The 14,212-nt window shown below is 45.9% G+C and overlaps 1 protein-coding gene across 1 annotated transcript; it reads right to left on the reverse strand.

Annotated features, from left to right (window-relative positions):
- Positions 1–513: 513 nt before the first annotated feature.
- Positions 514–14,141, reverse strand: DCST1 (DC-STAMP domain containing 1). Its single transcript, XM_051993899.1, has 16 exons — positions 13,890–14,141; positions 13,511–13,636; positions 12,882–12,956; positions 11,574–11,702; positions 10,842–10,981; positions 9,515–9,725; positions 9,124–9,267; positions 8,617–8,738; positions 7,743–7,900; positions 6,224–6,323; positions 5,970–6,065; positions 5,598–5,724; positions 5,071–5,187; positions 3,756–3,898; positions 3,408–3,521; positions 514–888 (listed from the first exon to the last, which is right to left on the reverse strand). Exons 1-16 carry the CDS (start codon positions 13,957–13,959, stop codon positions 637–639), a joined length of 2,124 nt encoding a protein of 707 aa, XP_051849859.1. The 5' UTR covers positions 13,960–14,141; the 3' UTR covers positions 514–636.
- Between the last annotated feature and the right edge of the window lie 71 nt (positions 14,142–14,212).

The following is a 14,212-nucleotide window of genomic DNA, read 5'->3' on the forward strand; positions in this document are numbered from 1 at the left end:
CCAGCTCTGACCCCAGCCCAAGCGACGCCCACGAGTCTAGCCCCGCCCCTTCAGGACGTGGTCCAGCTCCTAGACTCAACTGAGACCCCGCCCCCAAATTAGGTTCCGCCCCCTGGAGCCAGGCTCCCAGCTCTGACTCCCGCTAAGGCCCCCGCCCCTAGCTGAGACCCCGCCCCTAGGCCCAGATCCCGCCTTAGCCCCACCTCCTATGCCAGATTGCAGGCCCCGGCTTCTCGGCCAACCCCCGCAGTGGGCGATCCCGGGGGCGTGACCCAGAGTTGCTTCCCGGTCAGACCGGCTCAGGAGGTAACCGCTCCTTTCGCCCGGCCCAGGTGTCCCTAATCCCGTGTGACTGAGCTTCCCACAGCGTCCCCCTATCACCACGGTGGCTCCCCAACCCGGCCCAGCCCGCTCCAGCGCGGGCGGGGTTAGCCAGAGAGCCCCAAGGGATCGGGACCGGTTAGGCGGCGCCTTTGGGAGCCCTTCCCCTGTTCTCGGTTTGACCAGACCCGCTTTGCAATTAGGCAGTTTTATTGAGAGGGGTTTGGGAGAGAAGGCAGGGCAGGGCCGACCCGGGCACGTGGGGAATGAGGACGACACACGAGGGCGACTGGTCTTTTCCTGCCCAATGCCCCCTCAGTCCGCATAGTTGGCGTTGTCTGAACTGTTGCTGTAAGCCGAGGAGGACAGCTCGTCGCGGGGAGTGCACGCCGGGCACTTCTTCCCCATGTCTATCCAGCACGGGGCGCAGTACACAGCCCCGCAGTCCGGGGTCGGACAGACATAGGACTCGGACGTCTCGGAGGCCTGGCATACCACGCAGCGCCTGCGCAGGAGGTACCTCAAGAGAGGGCAGCGGCGGTAACACAAGTCCACCAGATGGTGGCGCTGTCAAGGAGATAAAGAGCGGCTTCTCATTGCCCTGCGATGGCTGACTCTCATAGGAAAGGGACAGAGCCCCCTTGTGAAGTGGCAGATAGGAATCACTGAGATCTGGATTTGAATTCTACTTCCCACATTTTCCAGCTATGAACACGCGCTAATGTTTTCCAGTCTCTCAGCCTTTTTCTTCCCCTGGAGACAATGACACTTGCAAATCTAGTATTAATCTCTAGTCCTCACCTTACACATTTCATTAGTGGTCAAATTAAAATCCAGCCTCAAATACTTTCTATATGACCCTGAGCAAGTTATCTTACCTTAGGCAGACTCAGTTTCCTCATCTGTAGCATGGGAATATTAACAGCACCTAACTCTCAGGGTTGTTGTGAGGGTAAAATGGGAAGATATTTGTGAATCACTTTGTAAAATTTAAGTTTTATCTATCCAGCTCTCTCCAAAAGAATCAAGAATCTCTTTGTTAAATAGAACACATGCTATGTTCACTTCTTTTTTCTAATTTTCTTTCTGTTTTTCTCTTTTGTTCTGATTTTTCAGTGTATTAAAATGTGTTTTAATATGTATTTAAAAAAAACAAAATAAAACAAAATAAAATCCTCATCCTTGACTTCTTTGTGGTATCTGACACTTTGTCCTGAATATGTCATTTATATGTAGTTATTTTCATATTGTTTCCCCTATTCGATTGTGAGTTCCTTTAGGGATTTTTTTTTTTTGGCCTTTCTTTGTATGCCCACACTAATAAGAACAGTGTTTGGCACCTGGTGTGTGTTTAATACATGCTTATCTTCCTTCTCTAAGTTTTTGTGACCCTTCTTTCCAGGTTCTCCTGTCTCTAGCTCTCTGACTGCCCCTTCTCTGTCTCCATGTCATATTCAGCTAACTATGAATGTCCTCACGGCTTGGAGGCAATGCCTTTGTCATTCTAACTTTAGCTTGACTCATGTCTTCTACACATAGCCAAATCTTGTCATTTCTGGTTTTATAACATCTCTGTGCACACATGTACACATGCAAGCACACAAATATACACCTGTGTGCACAAATACATGCACATACACAGTGTATGCATGCATGCTTATTCCCTTCTTAGCACTCAAGAAGTCACTATTCCAGTTCAGGCCATCTACTCCTTTTGGATAGACAGTGGCAAGAGCATTCTAATTAGTCCTTTGCTTTGGATCTCTCCCCACTCTAATCCATCCTCTGCTTAGCTGCCAAAATGAATTTCCTAAAATGTAGGCCTGACCGAATTTCAGTTCCTCTTTTTTCCCTACTTCTCCAGGAATCACATATAAAGTCTTGTTTGGCGTACTCCACATCCTGTCTTCAAGCCTTTGAACTGTGTCCTCCATGCCTCAGATGCTCTACTTTTATCTCTTGGTTTTTCTGGCTTCTTTAGGGATGAAGTTTTTTCAATCATGTCCAGCTTTTTGTGACCCTCCCCCCCACAGTTTTTTTGGCAAAGATACTGGAGGGGGGGAGGGGGGTTGTCATTTCCTCCTCTCGCCCATTTTACAGATGAGGAACAGGCAAACAGGTTTAGGTGACTTGCCCAGGATCACACAGCTCCTAAGTGTCTGAGGCCGGATTTGAATTCTGGAAGCTGAGTCTTCCTGACTTCAGCCGGCATCCTTTACACTATGGCGCCACCTAGCTGCCCCTGAGACAACCTCCCACCTACTCTGCTTCTATCAGCTATGTGCCTAATTAGTCCCATATGTTTTCCATGTTAGAATGTGAACTCCTCGAGGGCAGGAACTGTTTCCTCAGCACTAACACAGCACTTAATACTTATGGATTGAGTTTAATTGGGGCCTAATAACTGCCAACAAGTCCTGAGGAAAGGTCGTTTGAATCACATCAACTTTCACATGGAGAATAAAAGTGGCTAAAAAGTTACCATAGATTATCTCCTTTGATTCTCCTAACACGCTTTTGAGATGGGGGTTGTCATTTTACAGATGGGGAAACTGAGAAGTGAGAGAGATTCAAGTGATCTGTCCAGGGTAAGAACAGAGCTATTGTGTCTGAAGCGGGGTTTGAACCCGGGTTTTGCTGACTCCAGTATTCTTTCCTGCCAAGCTACCATATGTCCTGTGCCTTCTCATTCCCTTTCATTAAACTGCAAACTCCTAGAAGAAGGGACAGTAGGGAGTGTGGGAAGAAAGAGGAAGTTTGGACTGTCAGGCTTCTTTTGTATCTCTAATTTTCAGTGCTAATGTACCAGAACAAGTATTCCACGGGGAATCAGAAGACCTGGATTCAAATTTGGGTTCTGATACTTGCTTCCTTTTATGAACATGGATAAATGACTTCCTCTTTCCTCTCCTGTAAAATGTGAGACTGGAGTAGGTGATTTCTAAGGGTCCCTCCCAGCCCTAAATCCTGTGGTATATTTGCTGATGCTTGCTGAAACATGGACAGTAAGAATCCTCTCTTATACAATCCTGGTCCTTGCAGCCCCACCCAGGGAGGAGGGAAGAAAATGGAAGTTGTGCACTCACAGGCCTCCCCTGCCTCTGAGCCCTCTGCATGATGACAGTCCTCCGAAGTTTGGTGAAGACCAGCCTTTTCTTCAGGAGCTCATTATAGAAAAATAGGATTCGCCTCTTCTCTCTCTGTGCATGAGAGATGAAAGTAGCTTGGGTCTCCCCCACAACTCCCAGTTTCAGGAAGCCAAGATCATCCTTAGCCTCTGTCTTAGGGTGCTGGAGAGATACTGCTTCCCACCATCTTGGGGTATGCTCAGGACTGGAGAGATACAATTTGAGGCCTTCAAGGAAAGGGGTTCAAGTCTGTTACAGGCTAGGGAAGTGAGGGTCTCAGGCTTAAGAATTGGGGGCCCTAGTCACCTTGGGGAAGTAGAAGGCTGCAATGACCCTTTGGAGTCGATAACTGTAGGCCTGTGTCAGGCAGAGTAGCACCAGCAGGCCAGCAGGCAAAAAGACCTTCATGTAGTCTTGGGAGTTCATGCCTATGGGCTTGGGTAAGCAAGCTGTAGGAGCAGGAGTCCAGGATATAAAAGTTTACCTAGGAGAAGTAGTCTTTCCAAAAGCCCTGCCAAAAGGACAGCTTTTGAAGCAGTATTTACATCCTTTCCCAGAAGAAAAACAGAACTGTAGGCCTAGACCTAGAAGGCACCTCAGAGGCCATAGGGTTCAGGCCCCTTACTGTTTTTAGAGGAGAAAACTCAGCCCCACAGAGAAGGCTTTCCCTAAAATACAGATAGGATTCAACCAGCTCTGTAGTCTTCTTCCTACTTCACCACAATTTGAGGAAGGAAAGAGGGATCTTGATCCCCTACTTACTAGAACCAAGATCCTGGAGCTGGTCATGTTGATACCCTATTTTCTTGCCTGTAAACTACTCGGTTGTTGCTCTTTAAACTCAGTATAGTAAAGGAAGTGTGGAAATTTAGTGAATCACATTGACTCCAATCTTGTGACTCAAATTTGGAACTAACTAAGCTCCCTTTCTATTCAATTATGAGTCTAGTCCAATTTCTATCTTGTGAGAAAAACCTTATTGAATTATGGGAACTGTGAAAAAACTGTGCATTGTTTGAACCTAGCCCTGCGTGACTAGAAAAGTGGACCACCTCTACCAGTTGCTAAGAGATGCTTAGATAAGGATCTAGATTATGCTGATCAGAAACTCAGTTAGATCTGAAGATTGAGGCAAAGAGTTTTCTTATAATTATATATCTCAAGCAACCCAGGTGTCTTATCTGAAAAATGGCCTGTACTGATCAATTAGTTCTGTTTCCCTTTGATTGAATACAGATACTTGGGGGTTGTGGTACACTTCTGTTTTCTAGTTTCAGGAAATTGCATCTGTTTGCTCTTTTCCCTAACTTAGCCCATAATTTTTCCTTCAATTAGAAATCAGATTACCTAATTCTGTGGCCTGGTTAACCATTTTTAAAAATTAATTGGTCTTTTTGATTTATTGTTTTTAATGCAATGAAATTCTCTCTCCCTGTATTCGTGGTCTAGTACCAAAGTTGAGGAACTTGGTCCTGATTTGTTATGCAATTGGTATGCAATAGGAGTAAATCGATACGTTCAGAAGTTCCAGTCTTTGTTTCCTCAGTTATTTCAGATTCCACCCCTCACAATACTTTCCAGCCTGGCTAACTTTGGCCTGAGTGCTCCTCTACCCACTCACCTATGTTGCTTGACTCTATCAGAATGTCAGAGGATGTGTTTAAGGCCCCAATCGTTTTTCTTAGGAGCTTGGCCAACATGGTATCTCCTCCTACCTTCACTTCCAGATGGTGACTACCTGGGAGTAGGATTAGAGTAAAGGGAGAAAAGAATCAATGTTTGAGAGTATCTGTGAGGAGGGCAAAGTTATCTGTGCTGCTGGGAGCTATGCTGCTTAACACTGAGGGGTGGAGAGAAGTGGGGATAGGGCAAGAGAAGGTTGCTGGGTTTCTTAGAGTAGCAATATCTTGGTCAAAAGAGTGAGGAGCGGGGCAGCTAGGTGGTCCAGCCCTGAAGTCAGGAGGATTTGAGTTCAAATGTGATCTCAGACACTTAATACTTCCTGGTTGTGTGACCCTGGGAAAGTCACTTAACCCCAATTGCCTCATGGAAAAAAAAAAAAGAAAAAAAAGTGAGGAGCCAGTAAAGACACCCTAGGATTATCAGGCTAGAGTTTCCAAGGAGTGGGAGAGGGGGAAGAGGGCTTACTGCTGAAGGTGTATTGTAGGAAGGAGTGACTGCGGATGGTGTCAAAGATGGTATAGAAGGCCCAGTCCAACACACACAGAATCAGCAACAGCATCAGCACTGGCAAGGATTCCAGCAACTCCCGAAACTACAAGATTACATGGCTGTGAAGACCACCAGAGGGCTTGCCAGAATTGGGGGAGCACCAAGATCAGAGCCCAGGACTTTGACTGTCTCAGTCTTGGAGACCAGTGGTTGAAGGCCCGAACCTTCAAGTTGCTCCTCCATCCCTCCTATCCCTTTGGGGGTCTTTGGTACCTACCAGCTAGAGACAAGATCCCCCCTTCTCTGCCTAGGCCTGGAGGTACCTAGATCTGGCAGTGCCCTCCTCACCACATTTTTCATCTCAGTTGCCTGAATAGTCAGCTTGCAGGGGAAAATGACGGTGGCCCTCTCAGCTTTTCGGAGAGGCAAGAGACTCCTTCTGCCCTACAGAGCAACACCAAGGGACATCAGGGGTCGTTTTAGCCCTCTGAACCCATCCCCACCCACATAGAAATCATCCCAGAGCACACAGAAAGATTTCTGGAGGTTTCTAGGGTCCCGAATCGTATTTAAGCCTGACCAGGAGGGCAATATCTGCTCACCAGCTTCTTTCTTCTATGATCAATCTGGTGGAAGTAGGTACTGATGTAGATGTTGTCAAAACGGATGTCTTGGCAATAGTTGTTCGTGTAGGAGAAGGCCCTGAAGATCAGAGAATAACTCATCTCCTTCCTTGCTTCCTTTTCCCAGCTGTTTCCTAACTTTATTTCTAAAGTGAAGCCCTTCTCTCTCTTCTCTCTCATTCTCCTTGGGGGATCTCATTTGCTCTCATTTTTTCAGTTATCTCTTTAAGGCAGTTGGATTCCAAAGCTATGCTCTCACTCTGATCTTTCTCTAGATTGCTTGCCTTCCTAGATTCTAGCTAAACATATCCATAGAACCATTCTACCTGTACCACCAACTTTTTTTTTCCTAAATTTTTATAGTATTTTATTTTTCCAAATACATGCAAAGATATTTTTCATCTTTTCAAAACTGTGTGTTTCAAATTTTTCTCTAAAGGAGCCATTCCTAGGGTTAGGGAGCTAACCCTAAGAACTAACATCCCAAACACCCCCACACAGCATCCGCAATACTTAAGGGTGAAGAGTAGTGTCCAAGAGGGGAACAGTGAGAGTTGAAGGTCAGAGATTCCAAAGGTCTTTGAGAGGAGTGAGGTGGGTGGAGGGAGAAACCCAAAGCAATCTCCCAGGAACAGCTTGCTTCCAGGTGGGTGTGGTGCCTTGGTGAAGAGCCCAGGACTTTGGTCCAAATGGAGGGAAAATTGCTGACCAGTCATCATTCAAGAGGAAATGAAAGCAGGCTTTGGACATTATAGATGAAACAGAAATCAAGACAAAAGAAGATTCCAAGGATTATTTTTTTTTTAAAGTAAATGGAAGAGTGGCCAGCATCCAAAATAAGGAATAAAGGCATTGGATGCCATCAAGTAGAGGCAGTTTGCTATAGTAGGAAAAGGACTGGAATTCAGACTTAGAAGACCAGGAGTTAACTTCTGAGTTTCCTACTTAGATTCATGACCTTGAACAAGCCAAGGAGCCTTTATAAGTCTCAATAAAATGAGGAGATTAGTCAGTAGATGATTTCAATTTCCCCTTAAGCTCTAAAGATCAATGATTAAATGATTCCATGACTGCTAGAATAGAATTCAGAAGATCTGGGTTCTCCCTTCCTGATCTGTTGCTCAGGAGCTGTGTGACCCATAGCAAATTATGGATTCCCCTTTCTAGGTTTCTGATCTCTGTTGTGTTAAAATGAGAGAATGAGACTTAATGGTCTCTGAGATCTCTCTCAGCTGCAAGATCTCCTGGTTCTGTGACCCTCTGCAGGGTGGTGGGGGACCTTGAGACAGTCTGTTCGGCTTTGGATTGTCTAATGCAGGTCTCCCAACACGCACAAGCCTGCACGTACCTCCCCCTTTCCCTCCCTGAGGTCATAGGACTGCTCCTCTGTACCCACGAGGTTGTGGGTGTGAAGGGACCAGGAGAAGAGAGAAGATCATGCACAAGTGAGGGGTTCTGGTGCATGTGATGGTTATACTATGGATGATGATTGTCTCACGCCTGGAAAACCAACAGGAACGTGCAGGAAAGCAGGATCCGAAGCAGCCCCAAGGCTCCATCCAGCTGGGACATTTGATACTCAACATAGTCCCGCACTTCCTCCCTCAGCTGGGCCTTGCTCACATTGATGCCCAACAGGGCTGTTTGCTTCTCTTTCTAGGATAGAAAGGGAGGTTTAAAGAGGCTGAGGAGTAAAAGACAAATTGGTCCAGCCTGAGATGACCCCTGGTCCCTCCATTCCTTTGAATGTTTATTCCTTGAGACAACTGGGCATGTGATGGGTCTGGACTCAGGAAGGCCTGAGACACTTGCCAGCTGTGTAACTCTGGGGATTCACTACACCTCTCAGTTTCCTCATCTGTAAATGGGGATGATAGCAGCATTTACCTCCCAGGGTTCTTGTGAGGATTAAAGTAAATATTTATAAAGTGTGTTGTAAACCTTAAAGCACTAGATAAATGCTTTTGTCTGATTCTTCATGACTCTATTTGGGGTTTTCTTGACAGCTCACCATTTCCTCTTCAGGTCATTTTACAGATGAGGAAACTGAGACAAACAGGGTTAAGTGACTTGCCCACAGTCATACAATTAATAAGTGTTGGAGGCTGGATTTGAACTCAGGAACATGAGCCTTCCTGACTTCCGGCCAGATACTTTATCCACTAGGCTGCCACTTAGCTGCCTCATAGATAAAGGCTGGTTATTATTATTATTATTATTATTATTATCACTCCTACTCCTATCTATCTTGTTTATCTGTTTCCGTGTTTCATTCCCACCAGGTCACATCACTCACCCTACCTCCCTTTTCCTCCTCCATTACCCCTCACGCCCATCACCAGGCTGATCTCTTTTCATTCTTCAACAACTACCTTGATATTTATCTGGGCAGAGAACTCCCCTTTCATCCCTTGCATGGACTGGTTGAGTGAATCATAGGTCTGGCCAAAGTTGCCTTCCACCGGGATTCGCTTCTGGCACCAGGGACTCATTACTGATGAGGAGAGGAAGCAATGCGTGGGAAAAATAAGTCAGGGAGCTACCTTCCACGCTGGGGCTCTGCTGCTGCATATCTCCCCTCATTCTCTGCCCCCAGCTCTCTCGCCCTCCTTTCTAGCCATCAGGCAAATATCAGGGTCTGGATGACCAGTTAGGGAGGATTATATAATTGGCAATCATGCTTTAGGGAGGAGGTTGGAACGGATGAGAACCTGCCCCCCATCCCTTTTCACCCTCAACATCTCTACCACCATCATCACCCCCCCCCACACACATATACAGAATTTCCAAGGGCCCCACAAACCCATTCCTGGCTGTTACCCTTCTGGCCCCATGCCCTAGTGACCCCCTCCTTTGCACTGATCGCCCCACATCCTAACCCTTAGCGATGCTGCACAAGAACTTGAACATCATGGGGAGACACAGGAGGTGGTTAAGGAGTGGGACTTTGATGGTCTGCATGCACTGGGTATGCTTACGATCGAACCATTGATGGCATCTTCGAATGGCTGCATCCACGATATCTGGAGGAAAGGGTTGAAGGGGGTGGTGGAGGGAAGGCATATTTCAGAGATTGTCTGGGTCTCTAATATAAACCCAGGCCCCCGTCCCCACCCTCATCTCCTCCCTTGAATCTACAGTTTCCCCCCGGGGATGGACGATGCCCCCAGACCCTCAGTCACCATCCAAGGCTCAGAAGACCTGCCCATTATCTCCTTCCATGTACGATCGGAGACCAACACCGGAGCGCCTTCTGGCCTCCCCACTCACAGTGACAACGGAGCTTGGTCTTGATTTCATAGAGCTTCTGAGTGGAGAAGAGATTCATTGCTTTAAATACTCTTCGGACCTCAGTGTCCTCGTTCTTTGTTTCCCCGGATGCCTCTGGGTCGTAGCCCTCAGTACTCTTTATTTGGGTATCCAGTTCTTTAAAGGACTTTGAGATATTTTGCGCCTCCAATTTCAGCTCTTCTTTTTTACTCTGGGAGTGGGGAAAACGGAGGTGAGACTGAAGGGAATATTCAGAAGTTTAAGTTTCCCACTCCTGCTCCCCTTGCCTCCAAACACCTCCCTCTCCTAACCTCTACACAGAGAACCTTCATCTCCTTCCCCAGACTCCTAGGGGCCTGACTCAGCTACTTATTCCTCTAGCTCTCAACCCTTTAAGAGTTCCCAGGCTCTTATATCTCCCTCCTGACCTCCAGTCTCCCCATCTTAGGCCTGAAGCTCTCAGAAAGTTCCAGTCCAAGTTCCACTGATGGGATTCCATCATTCCTTTCCCCTAATTCTACCATCACCCGCCACCCCCCCCCAAAAAAAAAAAAAAAAAAAACCTCTCTTGTTTTTTCTATTTCCAGTCTCCACCTGCAGAGTTCCCAGTCCTCCTAGCCTCCCCTGACCCTTCCTACTTTGGGAGATAGCTTCAGCCTCCCAATTCCTCAACAATCAATTAGGTCAATTCAGTGAGCACTTACATATTAAATAACTATTGTGTACCATCTGTACTACCAAATATTAGGGACAGAAAACCAAACCGTCCTTACCTTCAAGGGCTTTATTTCCTTATATCTTTTCTAGACTATTCTCCCAACTCCTTCCAATTCTGAAATCCCTCTATTCCTAAAGTCCTAACGATCTATTTGCTCAGGTTTCCAGATTCCCAGGATTTCAACTCTGTCGTTGTTGAGGGTTTTTTTTTTTTTTCCAGTTGTGTCTAACTGATACAACTTGCCTCTCTCTCTCTTTGTATATATATATTTGCAGATCTATGGGAGTGGTTTTCCATTTCCTTCTCCAGCTCATTTTATAGATGAGATAATCGAGGCAAACAGGATTAAGTGACAATTTGTTTGGGATAACACATCTGGTAGGGTAATCCAGAGTGAAAGTGGATTTGAGCTTCACTCTTCTTGATACCAGACCCAGCCCTCTATCCATTGCACCATATCACTGTCCAACTTTAGCCCCATCTTAAGTCCTCCAGATCCCCCATCTCCTAAACTTTATATCCCCTTAGGCTTACAAATGCCCTCTCTCCCAGAACTCCCAGCCCTCCAATATCCCACCCTTCCCAGCTCTGTGCCTCTGGTCCCCTGACCAGAAGGTCTTTGAACACAGATCTCAGAGGAGAAGTGGAGACTCTCCAGGCCATTCGAGTATGGTTGATCTGTAGTTCTACTGTACAGCCCAGAGATAACACCACTTCGTTCAAGTTGTGCCGCAGATTGGCCACAGGCCCTGAAAAAGGAAAGGAGCAGAGGGAGAGGGGCTAGAATTCTTACTTCAGCTAGCTACAGCCTTGACCTTGATCCCTGCCTCAGCACCCCGGGATACTTGACCCTGGGGTACAATATACTTTGCATTTCTTCAAATCTTGTCAGAAATGTGACCCTGGCCAAATCTCTCCTGCTCTCATTTTCCTCCCTTGTGAAATGAGCGGTTTGGATTCAAAGACTCATAATATAGAAATATAATTTCTAAGATCTTATGATCCTGATGATTTCTTTACACAGGTAGGAAATACAGTAGAGAGCATCCACAAGAAGCATGCTAGCTAAGTCACTCTGGGCAAGTCAATAATTTCTGGCTGTCTGATTACCTCAATTTCTTCATCCGTAAGATGGGGGTAATAACAGCAGGTTGTTATAAGGATAAAATGAAATAATATTTCTGAAATGTTTTGTAAAATTTTATTTTTTTCTTTGTAAATTTTAGAAAAATAAGGGATGCTAACGCTAGTATTATTCCATCTTTGTCCCACTGAATGCTCTCTCAGTGACTGCCCACTGCCTGACCGCACGTCCCATCTGAATTTCTGGGAGACACTCACCTTCATAGATAGCAGCCAGTACATAGCCAAGCATCAGTAGCCTTCCCTCTTTGCCCAGAATTTTGGGGACCAGCAGAATACTGGCACAACGAATATAGGAGGAAGTGCCCCAGCCCAGGACTCCCAGGCCTGTCCAGAGAGTAGACAAGAGAATAGAGTTGGGGAGGGTGACAAATATCTGCTGGACCATCTACAAGACACCTCCTGAGCTTAGTCATCCCGCACCTGGTCTCGTTCCTTGGCTATTTCAACCAGCTAAGAGCTCTCCCTTATCTGACCTAGCACTGAAGTAGGGGAGGTGTTTTCTATACCTCCTTTAGTGTAGAGTACAGTTCTAGGCACAAAGGACCATAATCAGTAGATTCCACAGACTCATGGATATGGACATTCTCTCTGACCATACGGATCACTTCCATCCTGGGTATAGCCATATGCTCTGATTAATTCCTCCACATGGAATCCACCCCAAATGCTGGAAGACTGCTTCTTCTTCTGGCTACACAGTTCTCTCATGAAATTCTACTCCATTAGGAGCTCCAATTTAAGTTCTCTATCCCAGGCAGGAGAAGCTAAACTTCATACACTCATTTCTGTTATCTGTCTTCCCCAAGGCATACCTCTTCCTCCTCTCTTCCCTTGTCTGATCCCTTGTTCACAAAACTGTTCTCCATTCTCATTGCCTAAGAACCTTTCCCTCATTATTTCTTTCTCCCACCCCAGAGGTGTCTCGGGGTGGATTTCAGACAAAACAACCTGATTTCAAGTCCTACTTCAGAAATCTGACCAGCTGTATGATCTCGGGCAAGTCACTTAATCCTGTTTGCTCAGTTTCCTCATTTATTAAATGAGCTGGAGAGGGAAACAGCAAACCACTCCAGTATTTTTCCCAAGAAAATCCCAAATGAAGAGACAGACACAACTGAACAAGAGCCTAGCAAAATCGTTTTGAGGATCAAATAAGCTAACATGTGTAAAGTGAAAGCACTTAAATGTTAACCTTGAATGTTGTCCCTACTACTACTACCACCACCACCATCGCCATCACTTATCCAGTTCAATCACTTGTTCACCCATGATTCTGCCCTTCTTCCAGTGTTCCACTGTGTTTTAGGCAGAAGTGTTCTGTCACTCCTATCAGATTGGGAGCTCCCCTACGGCCTTCTGTCTTTGGACATCTGGATGCCCCAGATCACACACTAGAGGAGGTTTTGACTCAGGAAGGGTACTCATGGCTAAGTGCAGATTTGCTGCTTTGGGCACTGCTGTCATGACATGGGCCCTTCCAGACCCTGTCTTTTTTGCACTCACCCACTATGCCGTACGTCAACATTATCTTCTGCTCTTCGTAGAGGTTTATGGGGGTCAGCAAAATATGGGTGAGACCTGAGAATCAGAGGGTCAACATTCAAAGGAAACCAGCCCTGTCTGCTGTTTACTTAATCCTCCTCCTCTGCTTATAAATAATCCCTAGTGGGATGAGGAAGAGGTTTAGGGATGTTTTAAGAAGGAAATTGAGAACTTGCAGAATGTTTAGAGGACATCCAAGATGAAGAGTCTTTAGTTCATGACATAAAAGGATAGGCAGAAACAAATGGACAGAAGGCATTTGGAGAACAGAAGACCCAGAGACTCTAGCTGTCTCTAAATATTTGAAAAGCTGCTGTGTGAAGGGCAGAGGGCATAAATAGAAATAAAGGGTAGCAGTTGCAAAGTGTTCAATTTAAGCTTGATGTCAGGAAAGAACTTCCTAACAATCAGTGAAAAGTAGAATTGATTGAAGTGGTAAGTTTCCCCCTCATTCGAGGCCTTGAAGTGAATGATCATTTATCACATATATTATAGTAGGAAGGCCTTTTGTTATGTGCTGGATTAGAGGGAAACTTAGGTCACTTCCAGCTCCCAGATTCTTGGATTCTGTGGTTCTGTGACCTACTTACCCACAGCTAGGAGCCCTCCAGTGCCAGCTCCCAGTAGGAATGAAGTGACAGGAAATTCTCCTGGTTTTCTCCATACAAACCGGGCACAGGGAACGGGCAGCATCCAACTCAGGAATCGATTCACAGCTATGAAGGAATGTTTTGCTAAAATGCCCCCTCGTTTTTCTCATGGGCATGTCAGCTAAAGTACACAACTAGTGACTTTTCTTTGCTTGGATGTGTCCAATAAAACAGCTAGAGATGCTGTAGGTAAAAGTGTAAGCACCCAGACACAGGGGCTAAGAGAACACCCAAGGAAAAAGGGCAGGGGCTGAGGGGACATTAGTAGACAGTATCAGGAGAGGAAGAAGAGGAGAGTGTCATTGAGAAGGTGACTTACTGGTATTGGGTGGTTTCTTTTTCTGTCTTTTCAGGCCAGTTTCCTTGGCTTGACTCAGTTTACCTCCCATGATGATACTTACACTAAATGCTTTGAAAATTCCTTCTCATCCCTAACTGACTCTTCTGTGACCTCATTTTGAGTTCTGTTGGGGAAGGGAGAAAATCATTCTACCTCTTTGACTTTCCTTTCCTTTTATAGTTAAGTATGTGTGTGTCCCCTTTTTCTCCTTGATTCCTAATAGGGTCAGGGAGAAAGAATTAAGGAATATAACTCTCTCTCCCTAGTCCCTGATCTTGGAAACTAGGTAAAGTGGCAAAGGG

The sequence above is a fragment of the Antechinus flavipes genome, chromosome 4, assembly GCF_016432865.1.
Source record: "Antechinus flavipes isolate AdamAnt ecotype Samford, QLD, Australia chromosome 4, AdamAnt_v2, whole genome shotgun sequence".
NCBI lineage: Eukaryota > Metazoa > Chordata > Mammalia > Dasyuromorphia > Dasyuridae > Antechinus > Antechinus flavipes.